Below are 27,186 nucleotides of genomic sequence, written 5' to 3'. Positions count from 1 at the left end.
CAAAGCACTAACTATGTTTAGCTTCCATGATCAGTCAGAATTGGGTATGTACATGCAATGTGATGGTCAGAATGGAGTGTATTTGTGATGTTATGGCCATGACTGGACATAGATGTGATGGTGCAGTCAGGACTGAGTATATAAGCAATGGTATGGCCATAGCCAACGTTTTGGATCAACTGGGCTTTCAAAAAAATTCCACACATGAATTTTATTTCTTGAACTCTTGATAACTTTTTTCACATTTGTATGTGTGTATAGGTGTGTGTGTGTGTGTGTGTGTGTGTGTGTGTGTGTGTAGGTATGTGTGTGTGTGTGGGTCAGTGAACAGCCAAAGGGTATTAGGGTGTTGTTGGTTCCTGGGGACTATAGGCAGCAAGGCTTTGGAGCAAACAGCTTATCACTTCCCTGGGCTGTCTTGATGGTCTATTTTTTAGAGTCTGTAATTCTGAGAAACTACAAATCTTATATTCTCTCCTCTGTTGCATTTCCTCGGGTTGTTGTTTTGAAACAGAATCTATGCACTCATAGGCTGACCTGACACTCAATGTGTAGTCAGCCTGCCTAGAACTCACAGTGAGCCGCCTGCCTAAGCCTCCAGGACACCAGGATCACTAGCATGTGCCTGATGGGTCTAGCCTGCATATTTAGCTTAATCTGAAAGTAATTTGCTCTTTTAGAAGTCACAAAAAGATTAAACTCAAATTAAGCAACCTATATGTTTTAAAATTTTCATGTTCTATTTTTCAATATATTTCAAGAACTGTATTATTTGTGTTTCTGTGCCTGTCTGTCCATCTGTTTTGCAGGCAGTCTCATTATGCAGCCCAGCTGGCCTATAACTTAGGATCTTCCTGACTCAGCCTCTAGAGTGTTAGGATTGCAGGAGTGTGCAGAATGCCCGACCTCAGGATGATATATTGCCTGCTGTCCAGTTGTCAGACTGGCCAATAAATTCTCTCTTTGTTAAAATGATATTTTAATCCATTTGAACTGAGAGGATCCTATCAGTCTGAAACACTCTATTATATGTAGCACTGATCTAAATACCTAAAAAGAAATAGAACCAGAATAAATTAACCTTAAAATTATATTATATATGGCATGTATATATTACGAGTAACTTGTACACATACAGCAAATGTTCAAACACTCAGAGTCTCAAAGGCTGGGTGGGACTCCAGTATCTGGACATAGAGCTGAGACCATGAAACTTGAAAACTCCAAGTCTACTAGAATAGACCAAGAAAGACAACTGGGACTTGGTGGCACCAGAAAAGAAACAGAAACAAGGTATTGACTTTAAGGCTATGAATTGTGCAATACAAAGATGAAGAGAGAGAGCTTAGCAATAACGTCAGTCATTTAAATATTCTGTGCTTTCCTTATAGAGACCATTAGGACTACATCAAGCCATGTAGAAACTTAAACTGCTGTAATCAATGTGAGAGTCTTTCCTTGTTTGTGCTTTCTTGAGACAGAAACAGAAAAGCCCAAGATTTCATGCAGACTATGACTCCTACAAGGTATCCCATAAAAGGATAACTTTGTTTGTCTTAAGCACTGTTAAGTGTTCCAAGTGTTTCAATTCTCAATCTTTTATTGGACATTTCACATACTAATGATTTTTCCCATTGGGCCCTGTCAAAATGTTGACTCAGAGACCTAAAAAAAACAAAAGAAAAAGCTTTACTATATATGCAAATATATTTTTAAAATAATATATATCTCCAAGGATTCTCATTAACAAATATGTAAATGATGGCTTGTGATGAACATGAAAGGGCCCTTTCTTCATGAAGCATTTAAGCACATGTGTTCTCCCAGCTCAGTGCTTGGATTTTATAAAAGCTATACTTGGACATGATCACCAGCTTGTTGTGTACTGAACACTTAGTTCTAGCCTTCATTTTATCTACTGTTTTACAGGTACTTGTTTAGAAGCTCTGTATGTATTTCCAACACAATATATTACTTAAAGCTTTTTTGCCGGCTGCTAAGACTTCTGAAACTTTCCACATTGAGATTGTGATGCCCTTAAAGTAAGGGTTGTACATTTTATTTTGTTCAATAAAATTCTCCCTAGCTAGACAGAGAGGCACACGCCTTTAATCCCAGCACTCAGGAGGCAGAGGTAGGTGGCTCTTTGTGAGTTCATGACTGGTCTATGTAGTGAGTTCCATGGCCTGTATCCAAAAAAACAAAACAAACAAACAAAAAAAAAAAACCCACAAAAAACAAAGCAAGAGAATTACAGAATTAAATCTAACTCAGCACATTACGGATAAAAAGGGTACTTGTGTCAATTCAACCCTCATGACAAGAGAAAAGGTCACAGACTAAGGTTATCTTACCCATCACTTAATTACTACGGCCCGGGAAATCCTGTCTCCTAGACCTGAGTTCTTTCCCACCCAGAACCTAAAATCAAGTAAATAAAGTCTTAGTAAAGTTTTAAATCCACACACACACAGAAGTGGGAGACCGTCACCCAACACAGGGACATATATTCCCATTAGCACAGACTGTTACAAAAGGAGAAAGCAATAAGACTCCTGAGACTGTATTTCAAAATGCTAAAATACAAGTCATCCTTCTTAATATTTGATGAACTTCCCCCTCCTTTATAAAGCTCTGATAAATGAACTATACATACTTTATAAATGTACTTTTTATTTGTTTTTGTTTTTGTTTTTTTGTTTTTTATAAGTCAGAGACTAATGTAGCCCAGGCTGGTCCAGAACTTCATGTGGCTGAGGATGACCCTGAACTCCAGATCCTCTGGTATCCTCCACCTCCCAAGTGCTAGAATAACATTAGAGAATAAAAATCTGAACAATTTTAAAGAGGCTGAATATTAATATTTTACAATCTCATGAGATACACGTAACTCACTTCTCTATGAAAGACTCCTAGAAGTTTAAAAACTAAAAACTCCTAAAATCAGTTCTAAAGATTGATTTTAAAATGGCTGGCACTACCACTGCTGACTTCCAGTCATTCTTTTCTATGTATTCCAAATTCTAGGAGTTTTTAATTGCATGTGTTACTGACACAATGAACCATTTCATTTAGCATAAACATTATGAGAGGAGCAAAAGAGGTAGCCTACTGGTGTACAAAGTGCTTGCTGCACAAACACGGGATCTGTCAGATGCCCCGCACCCACACAGAAGCTGGACGTGGTGGCACACATCTGTCACCTCAGTGCTGGGATGTAAGCACGCAGACCCCAGGCTCCCTAGCACCTCTGCAGTCCAATGCTAAGGTACTGGCTGAGAGCAACCCTGTTCTTCAGAGTACCCAAGTTCAGTTCCCGGAATCAACCTAAGGCGTTTCCTTCAGCCTCCATATCTGGCCTCCACAGGCACCAGCATTCATGTGCACACACCCACACAGACACACTCATACAAATTTAACAAAACACGTAAATCTTAAAAATAGGTGGAAAGCAAGGAAGGCACCCATTAATCTCTGGACATATGTTTACATGGGTAAGTGAAGACATACAGACACACACACACACACACACACACAAATACATACATGCACACTATATCCAAACACAAATATGCATACATCCACATACTACACACACACAAATATTCATAGACATACTACATCCACACACAAATGTGCAAACACACAAACACACCAAATTATAAGAACTTGAAGGCAATATTTATATTTTCTTTTCAATGTCTTTCCTTTAACGTATGGGGATTTTGCCTGCATTAATGTGCTGCAAGTGTGTGCAGTGCCTGCACAGACCAGAAGAGGGTGCCAAAGCCCCTGGAACTGGAGTTACATATGGTTGTGAGCCAGCCTGTGGGTGCTGGGACTGGAACCTGAGCACTTTGGAAAACAGCCAGTGCTGTTCATCACTGAGCTAGCTCTCCAAGGCGGCATTTTAGTTTTTAAGGATTCACTGAGTCTGATTCACAGACTCTCAAGTACAGTGTGCCTACCTCACCCAGAGGTATTAAGAATCCCCTCTCACAAGACTAGACACTAATGTTAAAGTTAACAGTAAGTCACTGAAGTGATGGAACTCAACAGCGAGTCATACAACAATAAGGCTAGAATGAACACTAACTGTTCAGCCCCATCTCTGTCCTTTGCCATACTCAAGGTCCAGGAGATTCCAGAATGCTAGTGGTTTATTACACAAAATTGAAAAAATGCTCCTATCAACCCACAGGGGTCAACGGATGCTTTAAAGGTGAAAGATTGAGTCTCACCCAGGCACTTCAAATCCCATAGTTTGCTTCTTCCCAGACACAGTCATTTTCGCTACTTTTGACACGATTTTAGATTCACTCTGGGATGACCGAGATCCAACTGATTTTCCTAAATAAGGAATAAAATATAAAAGGACAATTAATTTCCAGAAACATACGGCACATTACAAATTAAAGTTTGTGATTAATTTGCACAGAATTCATGTCTTTGCAAACATATCTCCCTCTTTAAACGGTGAGATTAAAATGCCAAAAGACTATGGCCTGTTCTGGGAAACCCCCAGCAGTCGGGACACCATGTTTAACCCACCAAATCTCTTCCTAATCTTGAGCTGACTGTTAGGTTTCACTATTAAGAGTCAAGGTGGTTTCTGCACCGAGCCCTTCTTCTGACATTCTACCTAGATCTGTACCTATGTCTGTGACCACACCCTTTCACAACACTAAAACTGTCTGGTCAGTTAGCAGATGGCAAAACTATTTTTGACCCACTGAGATTTATCAACTGATAAACAAGTTAAAGTCTGCTGAATGTTGGTGGAACAGCTCATGTGTTTTACTTGCTTTTAACAATAGATACTGTGAGGTCTATGAAAACCTTAAATACCAAATAGGACAATGTAGAAAACATGAAAGCATGAAGGATAAGCTATGAGTCAGGGTAAAACTTTATGCATTTGACTCTTTGTACATAACTCTCTGGTTTTAAAAATGTATCTTCTTAATTTTCAAAGAATACCAACAGGATTGGACATACAAAACATGGGAACTACATGTGCTATACCAGTAAACATACATAGAAAGTACCAATTAGGAAAGATAAATTAATGTACAGAATTTACTAACAAATGCTTATTATTTGCTCACTTTAGGCCAGTCTTGCTAAAAATGCAAAGTTGAACAAGAAGATCGTGTTTGTTCTCAGAGAGTCTGGATGGAGAACGTAAACTGATTTTTAAAATGTAAAATTAAACTGTTGTTACTGGTATCACTAGTTCGTACATACTGCCCTAAGAGCTGATGACAGCACACATGAAATAGAAAGCCTCTCCAGAGAAGTGGGAACTTGAGCTCTAGATGACAGCCGAGGCGGTCTGTACACTGACCATGTTGAAGAAGAGAGCCATTCATGTGAAGAAGGTGGGCCGTGTGAAGCTGAAGAGCTGAAACACACAGGACCCATGGCCAGGCACAGGACCCTAATGCTTTTCTTATACAAGTGGACACACAGTATGGTATCCAAGTAGCAGGGAGGAGAAAATGAGAGAATATCAAGTAACGATATGAGGAAACAATCCTGAAGATGAGAAAACTACGATGTTAAATGTATTCAGAAATCTGACTGGAGAAGGGGAGGGGGTCACAACCAGGATACAAAGTGAATACATTGTAAAAAAATAACAAAAATAGGCAGCTAGATAGATAAGACAAGCAGGCAGATAGACAGAAAGAGAGAAATCTTAGAACTTCAAATGACAAGTAGACACTTTACCAAACTCATGTAAGGCTTGAACTAGGACACACATTCGTGATCCATGAGCACATAACTAGAAGAGAACTAGAAATCTGAGAACAAAGACATGTATTGCCAACGAGAGGAAACAAGTCGGAGTGGTCCTAGCATGAAGCCCTGGAAGTACCGAGGCGCCCAAGTGCCAGAAGGTGGGAAGCCAGAAAAAGGCGACACCAACGGTGACACAGGCCTGCTGCTTCGCAGGAGCTGAGGCTGCTGACTAGTCGGGGGACGGGAAGCTGAAACCTCAGTGAACATGGCAACTTTAGATAAAGGTCACTGGCAGCTGACAAGAGCATTTAAAAGCGAAGCAGGTAAAGGCAGAGCGAGCTACAGGCAGGAGAGAAAAAGCTGAAGCAGAAGCACCATCTTCTCATCTGTCACGGGGACGTCACCAGCACTGACAGTTTTCAAGTTTTAAGAACTCGTTTGGAAGCAAATCTGGCATGAGCAAACGTGAGGCTGTTAATTCACAGCTTTATTTTCGACAGCTCCCTTTCAGGGCGGAAGCAGCAGCAATGAGCCTGACTAGAGGGCCTACTTGTTACTCAAGCACCAGGCTAACAGACCCACAGTGTAGCATGCATATGCTTCTGAGAAGCCAAGACTGAGGCTCTGACTCCAATCTGGCTGTGCTGACTTCAGATGAGGACTAGAGGCGTGTGGAAGACTAAGAATGCTTGCAGGAAGTGGAAGTGGTAGAGCACTGTATCTGGGTCTAGGGCCCCACTAAAAAGGAAACCAAGAGGGTTCACTGGCCATTGCCGGTACTGACGTGTCTAAGGAGGCAGGAAAAATCAGGACATGGCAGACACTGAGCTAGAACTGAAAAGGAGCTAATACTACAGAAGGCAAATTTTGGTTTCTTGGAACTAAACAGTGAAACTTTTTCTCAGATTAACTTTTTTTAATATTATATTTTCCTAATGAGACTAAGAAAATTCTTAAATAAGAATTGAAAATATTTTTAGTAACAAAAGAATAATCTTACACATAGAAAGGAATTAGATATAACTGGGCATGGTGGCACACAATTTAATCCCAGAAGAGGAAGGAGGAGCTGTGAACTTGAGCCCAACTTGGTCTACATAGTGAGTTCAGGACAGCCAGGGCTATGTAGAAAAACCCTGTTTCAAAAAAACAAAACAAAACAAAAAAAAACAAGAAAAGTCCTGTACTAAGAAACACAATGAGAGACTGTGCAGCATCTGCCTTTCTGGGTCTGCCTTACTCATTTCCTCTAAGTCCATCCATTTGCCTGTCGATGTCAGGATTTTTAAACAACTGAATAGTATTCAATTGTGATACGTTAAGACATTTTTATTATCCAGTCATGTGTGAAGGACACTAGGTTGTTTCCATTTCCTAGCTATAAACAGGGTAAACAGGGTGGCTCTGAGCACTGCTGAGCAAGTGTCTGAGAAGTGGTATAGCTGGGTCACGTGCTATTTTCAGTGTTTTGTAAGTGATGCACTATTCTGCATTCCTCACAATAGTGAATGTTTCTTTCTCCCCAACCTCACTAGCATTTGTTGTCCAGTTGTTTTGTTCACCTTACCTATTTGGACTGGGATAAGATGAAATCTCACAATTGTTTTGTGTTTACATATTTTAGGTATTTATTAGTCATTTTATTTCCCCTATCAATAACTGTTTAGATTCCTAGCCCATTTTTAAACTGGATCATTTGTTTCCTTTAAATCTTTTTTAAAAATTCTTTGTATATTCTGGATATTAGTCCTCTTTCTGAATCTGGCCAAGATTCACTATAATTCTGTGTGTTTCTTACACACTTGGTTGTTTCCTTAGCTGTACAGAAAGGCTGTTAGTTCCATATCCTCAAATGTCAGTATACAACATGGAGTATATAAGAACCACAGAAACCAGTAAACTCTAAAGGGCCATGGAGGCGGAGCAGCTGCACACAGGTGACACAGTTAACAGGGAGAAAGGGGGAGGTCTGTGCAGAAGGCAAACACCGAGGGTAATACAGCCTCCAGGAAGCATAGTTTGTGTTAGTTAAAATTATATAAAATACATATAATGTATGTGTACACACACACATCCATACATACACCTTAAAGTTAAGACACCTGAACTATGATCTCCCAAAGAACCAAAGGCTAACAAAAACACTAGTACCAGTACCTCCTTTCAAATGGTCAGGGTAATCCAAATGATTCCTGAGATTTGGGGTGGCCCCTTTTGCTGAAGCCACCACACATGCTGGACACAGGACTCAGGTGACAGGAGCTGGCTCTGACCTGAGAGCCTCCTTCCTGTGCTCCAGCTTCCATGGTTCCCGAACATCCTATGCAAGCTGCCAAAGGGTGGAGGGGAGCAACTAAACAGTCCTATCCAGCTGCAATACCTTTGGACCACAATTCTCGGCATCTTTCTAATAGAGTTCACGGCCCTTCAACAGAAGGGACATCATGTCTGGTACTGAAAACCTAGTCAGCTCCCCCCAGCCTCATGAGGTCATGAGGTCATGAACAACAAAAACAACAATCTATTACTACTAGCTTAATTCCTTCCTTACTACACTCTAAATTTCATCCTTCTACCCACAAATAAATGTAGCTACCACCCGTCATCACAGAAGCCTCTTTATAGCAAATGAAGATCATGGCAAGAAATCACAACTGGACACAAGGATCAACAGAGATCACGGGGAGCCCAGCACCAAAAGACACCTCCACATCACAGCTCCTGATCCTCTGTACACATCCGTGTGGAACAGTGGAAAGACTGTAAGACAGTGAAGAGCAGGAAATCCACTGTGCAACAGCCTCTCCTAGAAACGGCTGCAAGAATAACACCATAACAGCAATATCAGCTGGCATGTTAATGTGAAAGGGGGGAAAAAATCCCTCAGGGACTCACCCCTAACAAGCGTCTTCAGGCCACCACAGACTGCTGAGAGAATAGTAACTAGCCTCTCCCAGGGATGAGCCCCCTTTTGGCTGTTCAGTATAAAGTAGTTAGCCTAGCAACTATACATACAAACAACAAAAGCAGACTTAGTAGGTTGTGTTGGGCGTGTATATGTTTGTGTGTGTGTGTGTGTGCACGAACATGCATACACAAGAACGTAACAATCATAAAGGAGCTTTCAACTTGGGAATACATGGGAGGGGTTCAAGGTATAGTGGCTGGGAGAGGCTGGAGGAGAGACAGGGAAAGTGATATGGTTCTATTTCAATTAAAAACAACAAAAAATTAGGTGCATGGTATTAGACCCTTTTTAGATTTTTGTGGTAATAAAAATGAGACATTAACAGAAAAGGCACTGACTGTTCTATGCAAGGTCAAAGATCTACCCAACAGGTGCCAGGACAAAGTAAAAGCATAGATACTGCCCTCCAAAAACTGAATTGTTTAAAGACCAGAAAATCTGAGCTGGGTACATCACATCACATGAGAAATGGAGACTACTGAGTGAACAGAAGGGTCTGTAGGTCAAGACAAGGTCATGGTGGCAATGATAGTCAAAATGGGTGTGAGTCGGTTATTTTGAGGGGGAGGAAATTAAACTGAGCGGCTGCTAAGTGACTATCACTACAAATAGTCAGACAAAAGTCCTGGACTTGGTGATGCCCTAGCAGGGCATGATCATGATGACCCAAGATACACAAGACAACCAAAGGCCAATGGCCAAAGTCTTGAATGAGGAGAAAAAAGGAGCCAAGAGACTGTAAAGCAGATGACTGTTGAGGCCTACCATAGGCAAGAGACAAGAGACAGAGGAAAAAGAGTTCCAGGAACAATGATGCTGGAAGGGTAGGAAAATGAATAAAGTTGATTTCTTAGGCCCTAAGGCTTACTGGCTACAAATGAAGGGGAACAAGGAAGTGGATAAATAGCAGAAAGACTGTGGCAGAGCTACAGGGGGGTTGGCTTTTTGTAAGAAAAGCAGTTTCTAGAGTTCAGCAAAAGTGAAGAGTGAGAGAAGGTGGGAGATACTTGATGCACTATAATAGTGATGGTGGCAGTGATGAGGTGCTGATTATGGTTGTGCTGCTGCTGCTGCTGCTGCTGGCAATGATAACAGTGATTGTGGTGGTGATGGCAGCAGTGATGATGGTGGTAACTGTGGTGGTGATGAGAAGTAATGGTGTTTGTGGCAGTTGATGCTGCTTCTGCAGCAGCTGCAGATGATAGTGATGATATACTATTGATGGTGTTTTTTATATACTTAAGAAAGGAGAAACCTGACTAGGTTAAAAAAAAAAAAAAAAAGGTGGACTTTGATTTCTAAGAACAAGAAAAAATGTTAGAAAGTCTTACTCCAAGGCCTACAAGACTAATTCTAACTTCCCTTTAGAGTTCATTTTTAGTGTCTTCTACAGTTTTGTGAAAAACATTGATTCTTACATATTTAGTATATTGAAATATATATACTAGATATTTCAATTTCAAATATATATTATATATTTCAATATAATATAATAATTTTTATTTTTAAAGGTCTTGTAAGAATAGAAAAATGAGTATAGTGACTTTACACTGTTTTTAGGAATGCAGTAAATATTACTTTGGTGTGTTTTTACCTGTAAGACTCAAGACATTTCAAATTTTTGATTACGTGAAAGTAAACACAAGGATGTCAGTACTGTAGGTGAGAACACCCTTATCAGAGCCGTTCACTAGCCTCCCTCCCTTCCTTTCTTTTTAAGTCAGGTGTTCCTTTAGAAAGCCAGCAAAAACCAGAGCCGTTCTTAACACAGATGATTTTGCTACCTCAAAGAGTTTACATACAAAGTCATAGTCATCGTTAGTACCAGGCTGGATGGGAAACAAATCCTACTGAGGTCAGAAACACACTAACATCTAAAGGAGTCAGTCACGGATCAATAGGAAAAACAATATAAACATTCAAATCAAGACTGACTCCCCCAACCCTTCTCTCATATTCATTGTTTGACAATCCCCCCCAAAAAATGAGCAAAATTGAGCAGTACATTTTCAGTAAACTTTAAAGTACAACAGCAGGAAATGAGTACTGAGTAGAAAACAGGTCTTGAGCAATCAGCTGTGCCTCTATTAACTAGCTGTAAACATGCACCTTCACTAACTTAACTGTCCTCTGAAATTTATATCAGTGGTCACAGGTTGCAGCACTGAACCTTACAGGACTGAACCCCTGTGCTATAACTTCTAGCTGGCCTTTCTCAGAAATCTGTTATGAAGTATATCAAGTTTCCACTTATACAATGAAGTGAATTGTAAATATTTGAATATGTAACTTCCAAACACTGAAAAATTCTGTAATTCCAACAGGCCACTATGAAGAATATCAAGACCCACCCGTCCTCCAAATCAGGGCCATCCAAAGACACACTTTCTGAAGACCTACAGTTAACAACTAGCATTCAGTCCCTAGAACAGGGAAGTACTGCCTCTTCATTTAAACCTAAGAAAAACATTACAAACTAGATTCTTACATTTTATACATAAATAAGGGCATACAAGTTAAATGATTTCACCATTATGACAGGTCTGAAACCAAATCAACTGCCTGCCCGGTTCACCTTCCTCACGCTAGAGTTAGAGCTGCAATGAAGCATTCTTAGAAAATAGCACCTCCTGCCCTTTGTGTTACCCTTTGATTGAGACTTCCTCCAGAACTCCCATTTCCTTGTTAGCTAGCGTGTGGAACTCTTACCCAGAAGACTCTTTCTCAATGTGTCCTTTTGTAAAGAATGCAAAGGTAGACCTCTGCGGCATCGTGTTATTGACTCTTGTTGGATTTAACTGTAGTTATTCACAAAAGCTTATAAACCACTCTGAGACACAAACTATAAAAATTTGCAAGACATTAATACATGAGATAAAATTGTCTATTGAGTAAATAATGCTTCAGTTTTAAAATAAATATTCTGAGGACAGATAATTACTAAAAACAGTTTAGAAAGACGAAGTAAGAGAACAGAAACCAGTGACAGTGGTAGCTTACCCAGGAAAACCCTGTGTGTCAACACTCTGTAATTCCTGCATTTTTTCCCTATCCCACTATACAGGGATTTTCACGTTTTTGCCATAGGATCCCATCTACACCCCACAGATACATAGCTTCACCCAGCAGCCATCAATTTAAATGAGTCTCATATGGACAGAATTCTAAGAATATGCTACCAGAAACTCTATAGGGCACAGCCCTATCGAAAAGCTGAGTTTGTCACACACACAAAATGAACATCTATTTCAGGGTGAAATTGAAATACATGTATTTGCAAGTACACACATAAAATTCCCAAATGAAACTAAGAAACAAGACTTTCATTATAGAGATAATTTATCATTCAGTAGTCTTTTAGAAGAAAACCTTTAATTAGAAAATAGTTATTGCAGTTTGTGGTCAGCCAAGTCCATCTTTATATAGTATTCAGTATATACATTTCTATGCCCATTTAGCTAGTTCTTATGTAACTACAATGACAGGATCAAGAAATGCTAGGATAAACATGAACTGTGCCACAGACAGTAACTCAAAGCACATTTACCTTGTCTTAAAGCAAGTTTTGGTGTTTTTGTTTGTTTCGCTTAAGTGTTATGTAATTAAGTTCCTAGAATACATAACAAACATGGTATAAACCCTGCAGCATAAATCCAGTGAAACTATGTTGGGAGAAACACATGGTTTTGTTTAAGTTCATCTCGAAAATAAATGTTAGAGAATGAACAGTAAGTTTAAAATTGGGGATAATGCTAAGAACAATGCTAGGCAACCTGAACTTACAGCTATAAAATAGCTGAGTAAATTAAAATCAGGAAATGTTAGAGAATCTGAACTAACCAAGTAGGATGGGTACATACATACATACATATCTTTATATACATGCATAAATATGTATGTGTGTGTCCATTATACACAGTCACCAACAAGTAAACCACGGAGAATACATGAGAACAGAACCACGCAACCAGCATGTCACTTCCTGGCAGCTCTTTGAATGTTCCAGCAACTGCTGAAGGAGTGAAGGCAAAGGGAAGTTTAAGTGTGACTACTTTGAACGTGTTTGTCTTGTAGACAAATATTTCGGGGTAAAATCTGTCCTGGACTCATCAAATTCTTGAAAAGGAGGGTTCTTCGAGGCTGACATGTGGTCATGTGCTGCTCTGCAGGGACTACCTTCAGCTTGTCAACACTGCCCAAATCTCCCCAGAAAGTGGAAGAAAATTCGTTGAGTGGAGAATTACAGCTATTAATAGTAATTAACAAAAGAATTAAGCACACAGCACGTACATTATAGAACACCACTTCCCCACAAACGAGCAATCCTTAATAATCTTTTCCATGAAACCTGAGATATTTATTGCTAATTCCTTTCCTCAAATTTTTTTCTACCCAATTAACAATTCTTTTACTTTTCTCATAAAAACCACTCAATTTTTTTTCTTATTTTCTTACTACAGAGGACCAGATGCCTACAGTATCAGGTAGTAGCCTACCTTCTATCCCTGTTCAACAAACCATTTCTTTCCTCTGTCATCAGGGTCTTTTACCCTCATTTACATACTAAAATATATTTAGTGTCCCCATAAAGGGGGGAGAAACACAAAACCACACTATTTTACACAGACCTTTGCAACATGGCCCCAATTTATCTTTCAAAACCCACCTCTACCTTGCTACTCCTGGATGCAGACCAGAGCTCTTTAGCAGCAACATTTTGCTCCCTCACATGCACAGCACATGTTCTATGCTTAGAGATTAATGAATTTGAAATCAAGGAAGCTTCTGCACTGTGAGCAAACATCTCTAGATTTACTCAATAGAAATTTGCTGAGCAAATGAAGTAAAAACCACAAAACTGACCCCTTAAGTAGCAAGCAGTAGAATACAGCATACATACGTTTACACAGGTTTTTGCTATCTTGTTAGAGTAACAAATCTACCCATGTCAAAGAGCCCAAGTTACTAGTCACTTGGAGGCTAGTAACCAATAAAATAGGGATTCTGCTACTACATACCCCAAGTCTGAAGTGAATCTAACTTATCTCTATGCCTAGTTTTCTATCAGTGAAACAATATCAATGTAGTCTACATAGTGGAGATTTCTGAGGAACTGAAAGAATCTATATACACACGGTGCTTTAAGAAGTTGACCACCAACAGAAAGCACACAAGCTATGGGTCTCTGATTAGCACTAGAATTATAGATACTCTGGCAATAAGTCATTCATGATGGAAAGAAAAGCGCCAAGTGTGTGACACCGGGGTTGGTACGAGATTAAGATAATGCAAAAGGAGCTCAGGAGCCTGAAAAGAGCTGCCACAGGGGTGTTTCAATGTCATACTGTGAACTGCAATCATGCAGCATGAAGATAGTACATGAAAAAATGTGGGCATGGGAGAGGCTACCCAATCGTGGAGGAGAATGGTAGCAACAGAAGTGAATCAGAGCAAGACAGCAGTCTTGCAGCAAAGCAGCAGCCCCCGAGCAGGTGATGCAGTCACCACAGAGTTGACCATACCAGCTACTATGTGCACACTGAGTCTTCAGAGCTCTGCAGGTCAAATTGCGATAGCATCCTGACGCTGGGAACACAAACAGGGGCAATAGCTTGTGTGCAGACAGCATTCACTGTAAGGACGTGCTTGACACCAAAATAAACAAGATGGAAAGCAACAGAACAACTATGAGAACTCAGAGAGCAGTGATTCCAGATGCACAAAAACTGTGGCATGCAAGAAAACATGGGACCTGCAGTGGCTGACAATAAACAAATGTGCCACTAGAACATGGGATGAACTGGGTGTTGCAAAGGGAAAACAACAAAAACAGGAACCTGTGACTTTTAAGATTCTAACAAAAACATTAATAGATATGGTAATAAGCTTAGTGTTAGAGGAAAAAACCAAGAACAACCTCAGCAACTGCTAAGACTAATCAAAATGCTGCTACTAACACATGAGGCTGAGACTCCTTTAAAACTCATGAATGGAAACCCACAGCAAAGAGCAGACTTTAAGCCTACGGTGCAGAAATCGTGCCCAAGCCACTGAAACACTTGAAAAGACCTATACAGCTAACACAGTATAAAGGGCAAAAAGTAGCTGAGTAAAATTTGAATGGTCGGTAGAGGGTGTAGCACTCTCTTTGCAGACCAGCTGGGGACTGACAGAATCAAGCTTCCCATATCAGAAACTTTGATTTGGTCAAATAAGACGACCTGAGATCACACAGATGGTTAATGCAACTTCTGCTCATTTTCTCCAGGCATCTTCCCTTTCGTTCCGTTGTGTCTTCTGATTGCACCTCCTTAGAATGAGGGTTATTTTAAAGTAAAATAGTCACAACATAACCTTGAGTCAAGTGTCTCTGTCCGTACCTTGAGTCTGAATCTGCTGAAGCAGATTATAAAGCACTATCTGAGGTAACTCTGAAAAGGTAATGCTGAAATCCATCATTCTGCCAGGCAGGGTGAAATGTGCCTGTAAATGCAGCACTTAGGAGGTAAAGGTAGGGAGTTCTAGGCCAGCCTGGTCAACATAGCAAGTTCAAGGGCATCCAGGGCTGAATACAGAGAAGCGGTCTTAAAATTAATTACAGTGGCAGGTTTAATGTTTGCAAAGTCTCCCAAGAATATACTAGATAAATAGTTGTGCCATTCACTGCTCAACAAATAAAGTTTTTGTGTAAAACAATTTTAATTTCTACTGGGAAACTAGACGCATAGGGTGTTGTTCCGTTAAGAAATACTTGGGCAATCTTCGCCCGACTGTCAGGATGTGGATAAGAGGCATTCAAATCCAACACATACACGTTGCAGTGAAATGCTGTCAATTTTAGGACCCAGATAAAAACAAAAGCTCCAATCAAAGTGACTTATCTGAGTAATTTATGAATTAAATTTAAAAGGCCTTTACTGTGTATCTTCCTGCTGTATATTCCTTTGTGTATAATACAAAATACTAAAATATAGGATGTGCCTTTCTTTTCAAACTGGTCTGCCAGTTCCACAGTTACTTTTTTTTTTAGTATCTTCCACAATACAACGTCCAGGGAATGAAATATCCTAGGCATTCAAGTGTTTAATGGAAGTGTATAATTGTGTACATGGAAGGGAGCACAGGCTCTAACCTGTGGTTACCATACTGGGAGGGGTGGACAGACTGAAATCATACAGACAGAGGTGATGCTTAAGTGGGTGAATTGAAAGCGTGAGGACCCAAGTTGGGGCCTGAGCACCCACGTAAAAGCCATGCACGCTTGTAGCCCCAGTACTGGGGATACAGACAGGAGCCTCCTGGGGAAGTGCAGACCAGCCGCTGAAGAACATCAAGATCCGTCTCAAAAGGCAAGGTGGAAAGCAACTGAGGAAGGCTCCTTATATTGACCTCTGGCCTCCACACATGCCCTGCACACACACCTCCCTCTCTCTCCCTCCCTCCACCACCACCCTCCCCCGACACACTCACTCAGAGAAGACAGAAGGAAAACACTGGCACCCCTGCTCTGCCCTCTGAAAATTGCTCTCACAAAGAGATGCTGCTGCTGACCAGCACAGTTCTCTCAGGATTGAAAAAAGGTAGTTTAGAATCACTACACCTGGTCACCGGGTATAAAACTAAATCCATCCATAGAGCAGAGGTTGAGGTAAATTAATCCGCCAGGCTGGTTTAACATACTTTGCCAAGTATGAGCACCTACCTCTCACTGAGTGGTTTCAGGCTCATCACAGGTGTATGCACATCCACCAAAATCAGGAAACCAGTTCAGATGCCGTTTTAAGGTTCGTCCACTGAGAGTTTTATTTTAAAAATAACTACTTAGCTTACTTGATGGGACTCTCTCTTCCCCATACACAGACATTAATCTTCACATGACTGCAAAATGCCTGAACATACAAGATCACTACAGAGTACTGTACAATAAAAACTGTTGTCGAGAGGGGGATCTTACTAAACCCAAACAAACCAGGGAGGCCTGCCCCCAACACACATAGAACCCACTACTAAAATGCAAGAAATACAAGGGTAATTTTAAATACCAGCCTGCAGTATCAAGAGGGATTTTAACCAAAACTGGTTCTCAAGCACGGATAAGAACTCCGATTTTACTACCAGCATCAGTGTGAAGGGTGCACACACCGACACTTAATTTTTGCTTTAAATTAAAGATGATCTGGCCAATAAAGACACCTGCTGCTATACATGGGGACCTGAGGTCCACCTCTGAGGCCCATCATGGTAGGAGAGGTTCTCTGACCCCCATGTAGGGCCCAGACCCCCTAATCAGTAAACACTGAAAAGGGGTTTAAAATGATCTTGTTTCTTAATGTTCTGAATGTACAGTAGTTAGGTTCTAAAAGCTGATTCCTTATGTAAAACACATGTACAAAAGAGAAAACAGAATGCAAAGCTATAAAGCTAGTATGATCAGACCTGGAAGAGCACAGACAAAGTACAGACACCTCTTCCCCAGAACCAACCTGGCACCTTCTTAATCTGAGACAGGATCTCAATGATAGAGTTCAGGCTTCACAAGTTCAAAATCTTCCTGCTTCTGCTTCCAGACTCCTGTTACAGAGGACTGCCGGTACACCCACCGTTGTCTATATTAAAATATATTGCTTCCACATCACAAAAGGGTGACTTGAGCATTTCAAAGGGAGGAATGCTTCTTTCTATTTATATGCTTTAGAATAATTCAATCTAAATACCTTTCATGTGAAATAAACTCCTTTCATGTGAAACAAATTCTCAACTGTTGGTCATCATATTAAGACACTATAAATTTAAAAGCATTTAGGATTAAAAATATAGCAAAGGGTTTTCCAGGTAAGTACATGTTTTTGTCACCAATCATTTTCCTGGAAGGGCATTTCAACATACCAGTCCATATAAATTCACACACACTAAGATTTTCAGAATTTCAAGAAGCTGATGTTAATTTAAAAAAAAAAAAAACCTACTTCAAATAAATCATTTCACTGAATCTAACCAAACATTAAAATTCTAGTTATCAGACACACACTGAGAAAGTACATCGAGGCAAGAGACTAGCCCACTTCCTTCAACAGACAGCTGCACTTTGGTCTACATTATTCATTTCAATAGAACTTTAGAGCACAAATCCCCCATCAAATCTACCACTCAGCACCCACCTCCAATAATGAAATGGGAACAAACAAAAAAGAACCACTAGGGCCAGATTTCAATTTTATGGAAATAACACTGAATCCATTAACTTGCAAAAAAGAGAAATTTCACGACTGGGGAAATGGCTCCAAGGTTTAATTACTTGATGGAAAAGCCTGAGGACAAGAGCTCAGCTCCCTAGAAACCCATCAAAATGCAGGTGGGTATGACAGTCCACCTACAATTAGTGTGAGAAAGCTGGCACAGGGGATTCTGAGAGCAAGCTGCCTAACCAGACCAGCGATATGGGCGGTTCTGGTTCGACTGAACCCTGACTCAATGAAAGGGGAACAATGATGGAAGACAACTCCTTACATCAACCCTGGACGTCCGCATGCGTTACCACACAGGTGAATGCACCTACGTGTACACACATATACGCACGCACGCACACAAGCATATGCACACACATTCATTCACACACATCAGTAAGTAGATTTCAATCTACGCTAGATCTCATAAGCCTTTGTACAAAATTCAAGTAACAGTTCTAACTCTTAGAACAATAAAATTTCTAACTGGTCACTTGGGGAATAACTTTGATATTGTGTTCTACCAATTATTCTTTAAAAAACACATTTGAGTTTGGGGAGACAGATGTTGGTGAAGTATTCACTGCATAAGGGAGGCCTGATTTTAATCCTCAGAATTCACAAGCAAAGCCAGAGAAGCAGAAGAGACCCCAGGAGCTCAGCGATCTCACAGCCTGACCTAACAGGCAAGCCTGTGTCTTCTTTGTTTTTTGTTTGTTTGTTTGTTTGTTTTTGTTTTTTTCTCAAAACAGGGCTCCTCTGTGTAGCCTTGGCTGTCCTGGACTCATTTTGTAGACCAGGCTGGCCTTGAACTCAGATATCCACCTGCCACCTGCTGGGATTACAGGCGTGCACCACCACATCTAGCTGAGTCTTAGTGAGAGACCCTTTTTTAAGACAGGTCAGCAGCTCCTGAGGTGACACCAAAGACTGACCTTTGGCCTCCATGTGTGCACATGCATACACAAAAAACACACATCAACTTACAGAGCTGCACAAAAAGTACATTTTATTTAAAATACTATTGCTGTGACTAAAAAATACAACAGCCTGAAAATAAAGCCCTATTACATTAGAGAATAAAACAATTTAATCCCTACCCCCTTGTGTGCCCCCACCAAAACCTCTAGACAAGTACACTGCTGCTCTTCAGCGTTCTATAGAAGGCATTTGTTTCATTTGCTCTAAACTCCAGATTTCCTGCATACACCCAAGAATTTCCTACTATGAATATTCTAACAATTCACATCCAGAATCCAAGTTCCCAAGCTCCTTTTATGTGTTGCGAACTGCTGTCGTGATGTAATACGTACTAAGTCATTAAATATCATAACTGCCCTAAGAACTGTTATAGCCTGCTTTCAAAATTAAAAAGAACCTGGGGCTGGAGAAACGACTCTGTGGTTAGCAGCGCAGAACTACAGGATATGGGTTCGATGCCCAGCACCCACATGGCAGCTCATAGCTGTTTGTATATCCAGGTCCAGGGAATCCAATATCCTCTTCCAACCTGCATGGTACCAGGCCCACAAGTGGTATACATATGTGTAGACAAAATGCACACACACATAATACTGACATTAAAAATAGATACAGGGAACCGTGGCAGAGCTAAGTCATCTGCTGGAATGGACCTAAGGCTCCAAACTTCTCCACATCACTCTACAAATGGAGTGAGAACCAACAAATTCTAGTCCAAAATTCAGAAACATTAAACATGTGGATAAAAAAAAAAAAAAAAAAAAAAAGCTGAGAGAATGAAAAATCTCAAGGCATACAATGCTGGAAACCAGAAAAATGGGTTACAGACTTCAAATCTGTACAAAACAAAGATAGCAAATAAACTGTTCTAATGAAGTCTACAAGACATTAATTTCATTAACAGTCTATCTAGGTTTTCACACTTTTTCCTGACATCAAAACACACACACACACACACACACACACACACACACACAGCGCTTTCATAACCTCAACCTCACTTTTCCACCCAGGGCTGGGGATCAAAGCTCCAGCCTACACATACTGAAAGCAATGTACCTTCTAGCCTAGAGATTGTCTAAAGAGCTATCTCAGAGAAATGAAAGCCTAATTTGGTAAAGGTATGTCCAAGGATACTCTACAGAGGTCAAACTGGAAACAGATATATGAAATAAAATGAATGAGCTTCTATGAGATAGACTTAAATGAGTACACCCAAATCACAGCATCATTTTTTTAAAAGGTATAATCACTCCACTAAAAGTGTTTTTAAAAAGAAGAAAAATGGATATAATTTAATGTACTTTTCCTGAGGGGGAAAATCCCTATATATTTTTATGTAAGTATATTAAAGAATGTATTTTGACTGCTAAAAAATGGCCAAGTGGTGGAAGGTAACTCATCTCCAGAGTGTGGATGCCTCGGCTCACTGGGCTGGATTCTGAGCTGCACTCAGCTCCCTTACCTCAGGCATTGTGCGTCTGAAGATGCTCGCAGAGTCAACAGAAGCTTGCTTCTCAGGGCCTTCGGAAGTGCACACTCCTGTCCCAACGCCCAGCAACGCGCTCTGAACCTCCACACAAATTAAAACCCACGAGTGTAACACAAATCCTTTACTAAATAGCGTCATCGATGCTACTAGGATTCAAAATTAACTGTAGAGATAAATTGGTATAAAGTTTCTGAAGGGTGACCTTGGCATCCTAAACACAGCAGCCAGCCTTTTCATCCATCAGTTTCAGTAGTCAGACCTTCCTCGAGATGACCCAGACTGCACAAACACACATTTTTATAGTAGTAAATTTATACAGTAGTTTGACTAAATAAAATCACCAGACACCTCAACAAGGGAAACTATAACGCTTATATACATATAAGCGTTATATATATATATATAACCATATATATATGGTTGGGGAGATGGCACAGGGGTTAAGGGCACAAATAGCCCTCTCAGAGGACATAAGATCAGGTCCCAGCACCCACTTAAAGTAGCTCACAATCGCTTACACATCCAATTACAGAGGATCCAATGCCCTCTTCTGGCCTCTCTAAGTTGTATTCACACATCTGTATACATGCAAACACACATATAATTAAAATAAAATTGTAGAACATAGCTCTAAGGAAGCTAGATGGAGTGGTCCATGCCTGTGAGTCCAGCATTTGCAGAGACAAGAGGACTGAGAAGCCATCTGGGTTTCCTACCAGGGCTCTCACAATTCAAAGTTCTTATATATACCTAATATTAGCACATTTTTCTAATTTTTTCTATGAAAGGAATATAAAATAATTAAATGCTGGCTGAACTGAATTGTTCGTCCTTCTCTTCCACTGTGTCCCTCACTGAAGTATTTAATAGTACGCATGTATTCAAATTTTGCTCCATTAAAAAGACTTATAATTGTCATAGAATGAAATAATTACATGTAAATATATGATCTAATTATAATCTTGACAATTTTTAAAAACAAGGTAATTAGGATTAAAAGAAAATTCTGTAATAGTCAAGCAACTCATATACTATACTAAATAATCATTAAGTAAAAAGTTTTAAGAGTCTAAAGTGAATTATTTTAAAATTAAGCAATTCATGTTTCAATTTTTCCAGTGTAGGTGTATATAAAGAGAACCTGAGAACATTACAAAGGACTTAGCCTTCTTCACTGAACTCAACCACTTCCGCTCAAAAAACTCCCACATAATATTAAGCACAAAGCCAATTCACCCTTAGTTATCTTTATGTCTAAAATTCTTCTTACTGTTTGAATAAAAATACTCAGTAAATTAGTGAAAAAAATTCCAAGAAAATATATTTCCAATGGAAAACTAGAAGAGTTGCTTACATAAGCCTATTTTGACAGACTATGAAAACTGAACTGCAGTAAAATAAAATACAATGTAAGCGCACTGCTGAAAGGCCACACAGACTTAGGATTCAGACTCTCAAAGGAACTCTCCGCTATAAGTCTTCACACCAGCTGCAGGACACTTCCAAAACCACGTGAGGAAGGAGAGAAGAGGCTGCAGCTCCTACTAAGCCATCCCCATCTTTCTCTTTCACTCTGAAGTCTAAGGAAGCAAAGCAAAAGGAGAACCAAGGGGTCTTAGACACGTGGTTGACTCCTCTAAGAATAACTGCCTGCCATGGTGTAAGGATATTTGAAATAACACAGTCTATACAGTCAACAGCTAGTACAGACATACTACCTGGAGTCTGATTAATAAACAGAGCTACTACCAAAACATTTTCGTTTGTTTTCTGTTTGTTTGTTATTTTGAGATAGGGTCCCTCCACATACAGCTCTGGCTGTCCTGGAACTTACTATGTAGACCAGGCTGGCTTAGAATTCACAGGCATCTGCCTACCTCTGCCTCCAGAGTGCTGGGATTAAAGGTGTGTGCCACCATGAATATGGGAAGGAATATGCATTAGAAGACTGAAACATCACCCCATGACTTCACTCCTCAAAAATATGCTTTTAACAGCTCATTCATACAAATGCTATCAAAACCATATGGCTAACCCATTCTAAGTCTATGTACACTTGCTACTAGTATGTTTTAATACACACGTTAAAACAATTATCAAACTAAGAAAGATAACAGTTACTAGACTATTTTAGAAATTACACATATTACTATAAAGGAGTACATTGTTCTGCCTCTAAGGACGTGAACCAAGAGCAGAATATAACAAGGTCAAGAATACAAGATGGCCCCAGCTCAGTCCTACACAGCCTCCATTACTCTTCAGTGACACTGTTTGCAGCAGCTGGACAGATGGCTCAGCAGTTAAGAGCAGGTCCTGCTCTTGCATGGACTCAAGTTCTGTTCTGAGTACCCATGTTGGATAAACCACGTGTACCGACAGCTCCCGGGGATTCTGGTGCCATCATAGGCACCTAACCCTCCACCCACACCCACACACATAATTTAAAATATGAAATAAATATACTCTTAAACTAAGATAAGTGAATTTCCTCTTGGGGATATAGAAAGATACTCTAAGAAAAACAAAGAAAATTTAAAATCAGATGAAGAATGCAGAATGAGAAAAAAAATGCTTTTATATTCTAGCATATAATGTATAGTAAAGATAGGATAGCTAAGAAGAGCTTAAAGGACACAAGATTTTTAAACAAGGGAAATGTCCAGTAGTTACTGAGCACTTCTTGTTCTTCCAGAGGACCCAGCTCTGGGTCCTGGCATCCACAGAGTGGCTTGTTCCAGAAGATCTGATGCCTTCTCTGACCTCAGCAGGGACCAGGTACCCCCCACACGTGGTACAGCCTAAGTCCTCAAGCATACAGAAGAAAATAAAATCAACAAGATGGGTCCTGAACAGAAGGTCCCCAGCTGGTGAGTGGGCTTTGGAGGGTTTGGAATTTTTAGGAGGTGCAGACTCAGTGGAAGAGGGTCACTAGAGGACAAAACCAGGGTTTTGTAAACTGACCCTTGTGCTGCTAGCCCCAAACCATGAACCCAAATACCCCCTTAAGTTGCTTGGAAGGCTCATCACAGCATCACAAAAAGTAACTAATATACTAGTAACACACAATAACAAAACATCTGAGGGGCACTCCAGCAAACAAGGGGATCCAACCCACTAATAATAATATATTAATAAATCGAAAAATATTTTGTGATATTATGAAAGGAAAAGAAGATAAAGGACTCAAAGGGAAAAGACAAAAAGGGGTCTAACCATGAGAAGTCAATGTACTTGAAAATAACTGAAGTGGCTATGGAGGAGACCTGTGATTGCAGCACTGAGAAGGCTGTGGCAGGAGGGTCCCGAGTCTGAACCAGTCTTGGCCACCCAGCAAGTTCTAAATCAACAACTTAAAGCAACTTTATGAATGCACCATCTTAAAATGAGAGCAGGTGGACCACAGCATGGTGGAGAGTACTGGAGGGGGTGCGCACCGGGCTGGACTCACTAACACGAGTAGTTAACACTACTGAAGCCTTGTGCGTGCATGGAAACTGTCTTCTCATCTCCAGAGCTTTCTAATCACTAAGCATCCTTCCTCTAATTTTAAATAGGGGGAAGGAAGCTACTTGAAAATAATTCAGAAAAAGTCTGCAAAAATATTAAAACCTAACAGAAATTCAAAACTATCATTTTGAATGTATTTAAAAGTTTACGTTTTAAACTATCGTTTAAAATGTATTAGTAGAGCCACAAGATAAAAGAAAAATTTAGTATGTGTCACAATGGTCTAATCATAAACCTTCCTTTCTGTAAAGAGTACAGACTTTGGTGGGGAAACCGAATTTATTACATTAGCCCTTAATGTCACTGAATCAAAGACACAAAAATTAAAAATAATTATTTCATATTAATTAGCATAACGAATCAGACTTTCACAGAAATGCCTTGAAAAGACTGACAAAATTAATTTTAAAACTGAAAAAACAGGGCTGGAGAGATGGCTCAGTGGTTAGGAGCACTAAGCCTGCTCTTCCAAAGGACTCAACACCCAGTATCCACATGGCAGCTCACAACTGTCTGTAACGCCAGTTCCAGGTAGTCTGACCTTACACCAATGCACATAAAATAAAATTAAATAAATTCTTTTTAAAAACTAAAAAAAATATCTTCTAAAACATAACCTAAGAGCTGAGAGTAGTAATACATACCTTTTCAAGCCAGCAACTGGAAGGCTAAGGGAGGACGGAATGAGCTGGAGGCAGCATGGGCCACACAGTTTACTGCGGGCCAACAGGAATGACAGAAAAAAAAAAACTGTCCAAACAAAGGCAAAATTTTAAGAAATGGCAAAATAGGGATCAGAAGTAACAGGTATTATAGGTATATTTATTTCTGTAGCAAATAAATATATAATTATGCTTACAGATGAATACATACACATATAGTGCTGAAACTTAACTAAAGTTAAAACAGAAAAAGATGTAGACAAAAAATGAGCACTTAAGAGATAACTTAAAATTATGGAAAGGCACGAGAAAAAGTGTGTGTGTGTCTGCATGTATAAGAACTCGGGGGGGGCGGGGGTAAGAACACAGTGAGCCTCAGACACATATGAAAACACAACAGCCCAGGGTTTTATAAAACTCTGTCCGACCACCAATCTGAAGAGAGCACAGCCAAGTACAGGAGGAGAGGGGAAGGAGAAGAGAAAGCTCAAGGGGGTGTGCCCATGAGGCTGTTAACGGGTAAGCAAACACATCATTTAGAGGGGCTGAAGAAGGGAAAGCAGAAAAGTTAGGCAAAAAGAGAGTTACATGAACATCTTCAGAAAAATTACTGAGCCTAGTACAGAAAACATTTTAAGAGGAGATGCACTGTGCTGAGATGCTTCTATAAACAAGTAAACACCCTTTAAGAGAGCACTAGAGACAGGCAGGATGATGTGTGTCAGGTCCCCTTGACCCACAGACATTGCCATGCAGGGCACTGCGGCTCACCCACAGACCTGTGCAGAGCAGCAGATAATGTGAGTCCAGATGAGGCAAAACACAGCAACACTGCTCTCATATGGTAAACGTGCTTCTCACGGTTGATCTGGTGCCATGGTTTTCTGCTTTTCTCTTCTTGGAAGTGGAATACTGACATGTCTAAAACCCCTAAGCATCAGAAAACCTTGAGACTTTCTGAATACAAAGTGCACATTAGATGAGGTGTTAGGCTATGAACTGACGTGTGAGCTCACTGTTAATGAGATGCGAAGATGCATATGAAAGAATGTCTCTTTAACAGAGGCATGTGTAAGACAAAGTTACACATGGAGTGGCTGATGGGCACGCTACCATGACTCCTCAGTTACAGGACACAGTTATCACATATGTGCTACAGAGAGCGTCTCGGGACATGCTAACTCCGGATTCTCAGTCACTGGGTGAAATATGAGTAAGGCAAATAGTAAGAACTGTCCACATGCACACCTGTATACACAAATGCTTACTCATGGGTTAGACAGAGCAGCAGGTCAGTGAGAAAGGAGTCAGAGATGATGCTGGGTTTCTGACCTGAGCAACAGATAATAGTAGTAAAGACAGAAAAAAGCAAGAAGTGGCAGTTCAGATGAGCAAAAGAAAAGGAAAATATCAGTTTCAGAGTAACAACTGTACGACTCGGTGCATACATGCCTCCACTCAGCCTCCTCAGTGAAGTGGGAATTCTCATTTGCTCACTTCAGCATAGCACCTGCATCGTAAAGTTGTTTTAAATAGCACAGCACTTGCCACACACCGCAGCACAGGGAATGTGCATTCGATTCCTTCTCCTTCAACTATGATCTCAGGAATAATAATCAATGACCTTCATAAAATAATAAATCACACACACACAAACACAAGTACACACACACACATACATGCATACCCATGTGATCCCATGTAAAACTATAAATCATAAATATATTAGAAGAAAATTTTCATACCCAAGTGGTTTTTTTAATTCATTTATAGAATGATGAAACAACAGTACTTCCTATATAAATTACCAAAATACCATTCTGAAGTATCAAATTTCTATAGAAACTTCTAATGGGTAAATGTTTTTGTAGCTGATTTAAAAGACCTCAGGATTGTAATTTCTTTCAATGTAGCATTTATAAAAATGTATATATACACTCAAAATATGACAAGTTTCCACAGCCTAAAAATCAGTTACACAATTACAAAGTTTTAGATAATTACAGGTACAAACATAAAAAGCTATCACAGAAATTCCCTTTCCAGCCAACATTATATTTGCTTATACACATTCCATTACTAAAATAACAGAAACAATTTCTAAGCTACTATAGAATTTATTTTATAAACAAATATATATGTATATATACAAATATATACATGTGAACATAAAAGAGAAAGTTGATACATAATTCGTTTTCAACATATAATGAACCAAATACATGTTCAATGCCAATCTAAAAGACAGCAGAAACTCACAAACTCGTTCTTTTTCTTGGACTTTCTTATCTGCAGTGCTTCCTTTTATATCCCAGACACCTCTCTGGCATTATCATTGGGGCGACAACTAGATGCAACTTACATAAAACAGCTATTCCTCTTTCTTTTGAGAAAGGTTAGAAGCAAAGCAGGTAAGAAGGAAGAGTGAAGGCACAAAGTGAGGTGCCTGCACTGAATGCAATCGTGGTTGTAGACATCTCTAAGACCCACGTCCTTCATGATGAGAATGACAACATCCACGGACACAGGTCATTTAAGGAACAAAGACAGTGAAGAGCAGAGACAATCCTGTTGAGCATCTTCCACATCACTTAGAACTAATTT

The 27,186-nt window shown here is 39.9% G+C and overlaps 1 protein-coding gene across 1 annotated transcript in view; it reads right to left on the bottom strand.

Annotated features, from left to right (window-relative positions):
• Hbs1l (HBS1 like translational GTPase) overlaps positions 1-27,186 on the bottom strand; it is a 65,290-nt gene that overhangs the window by 22,218 nt on the left and 15,886 nt on the right. Inside the window, exon 5 of the mRNA XM_055599293.1 lies at positions 4,242-4,350. Coding sequence (XP_055455268.1) covers positions 4,242-4,350 — 109 coding nt within the window. The remainder of the gene's footprint in view (positions 1-4,241; positions 4,351-27,186) is intronic.

Source organism: Psammomys obesus, unplaced genomic scaffold (assembly GCF_907164565.1).
Source record: "Psammomys obesus unplaced genomic scaffold, mPsaObe1.curated_primary_1811, whole genome shotgun sequence".
NCBI classification, from domain to species: Eukaryota; Metazoa; Chordata; class Mammalia; order Rodentia; family Muridae; genus Psammomys; species Psammomys obesus.
This window is presented reverse-complemented; position numbering and strand designations above follow the sequence as displayed.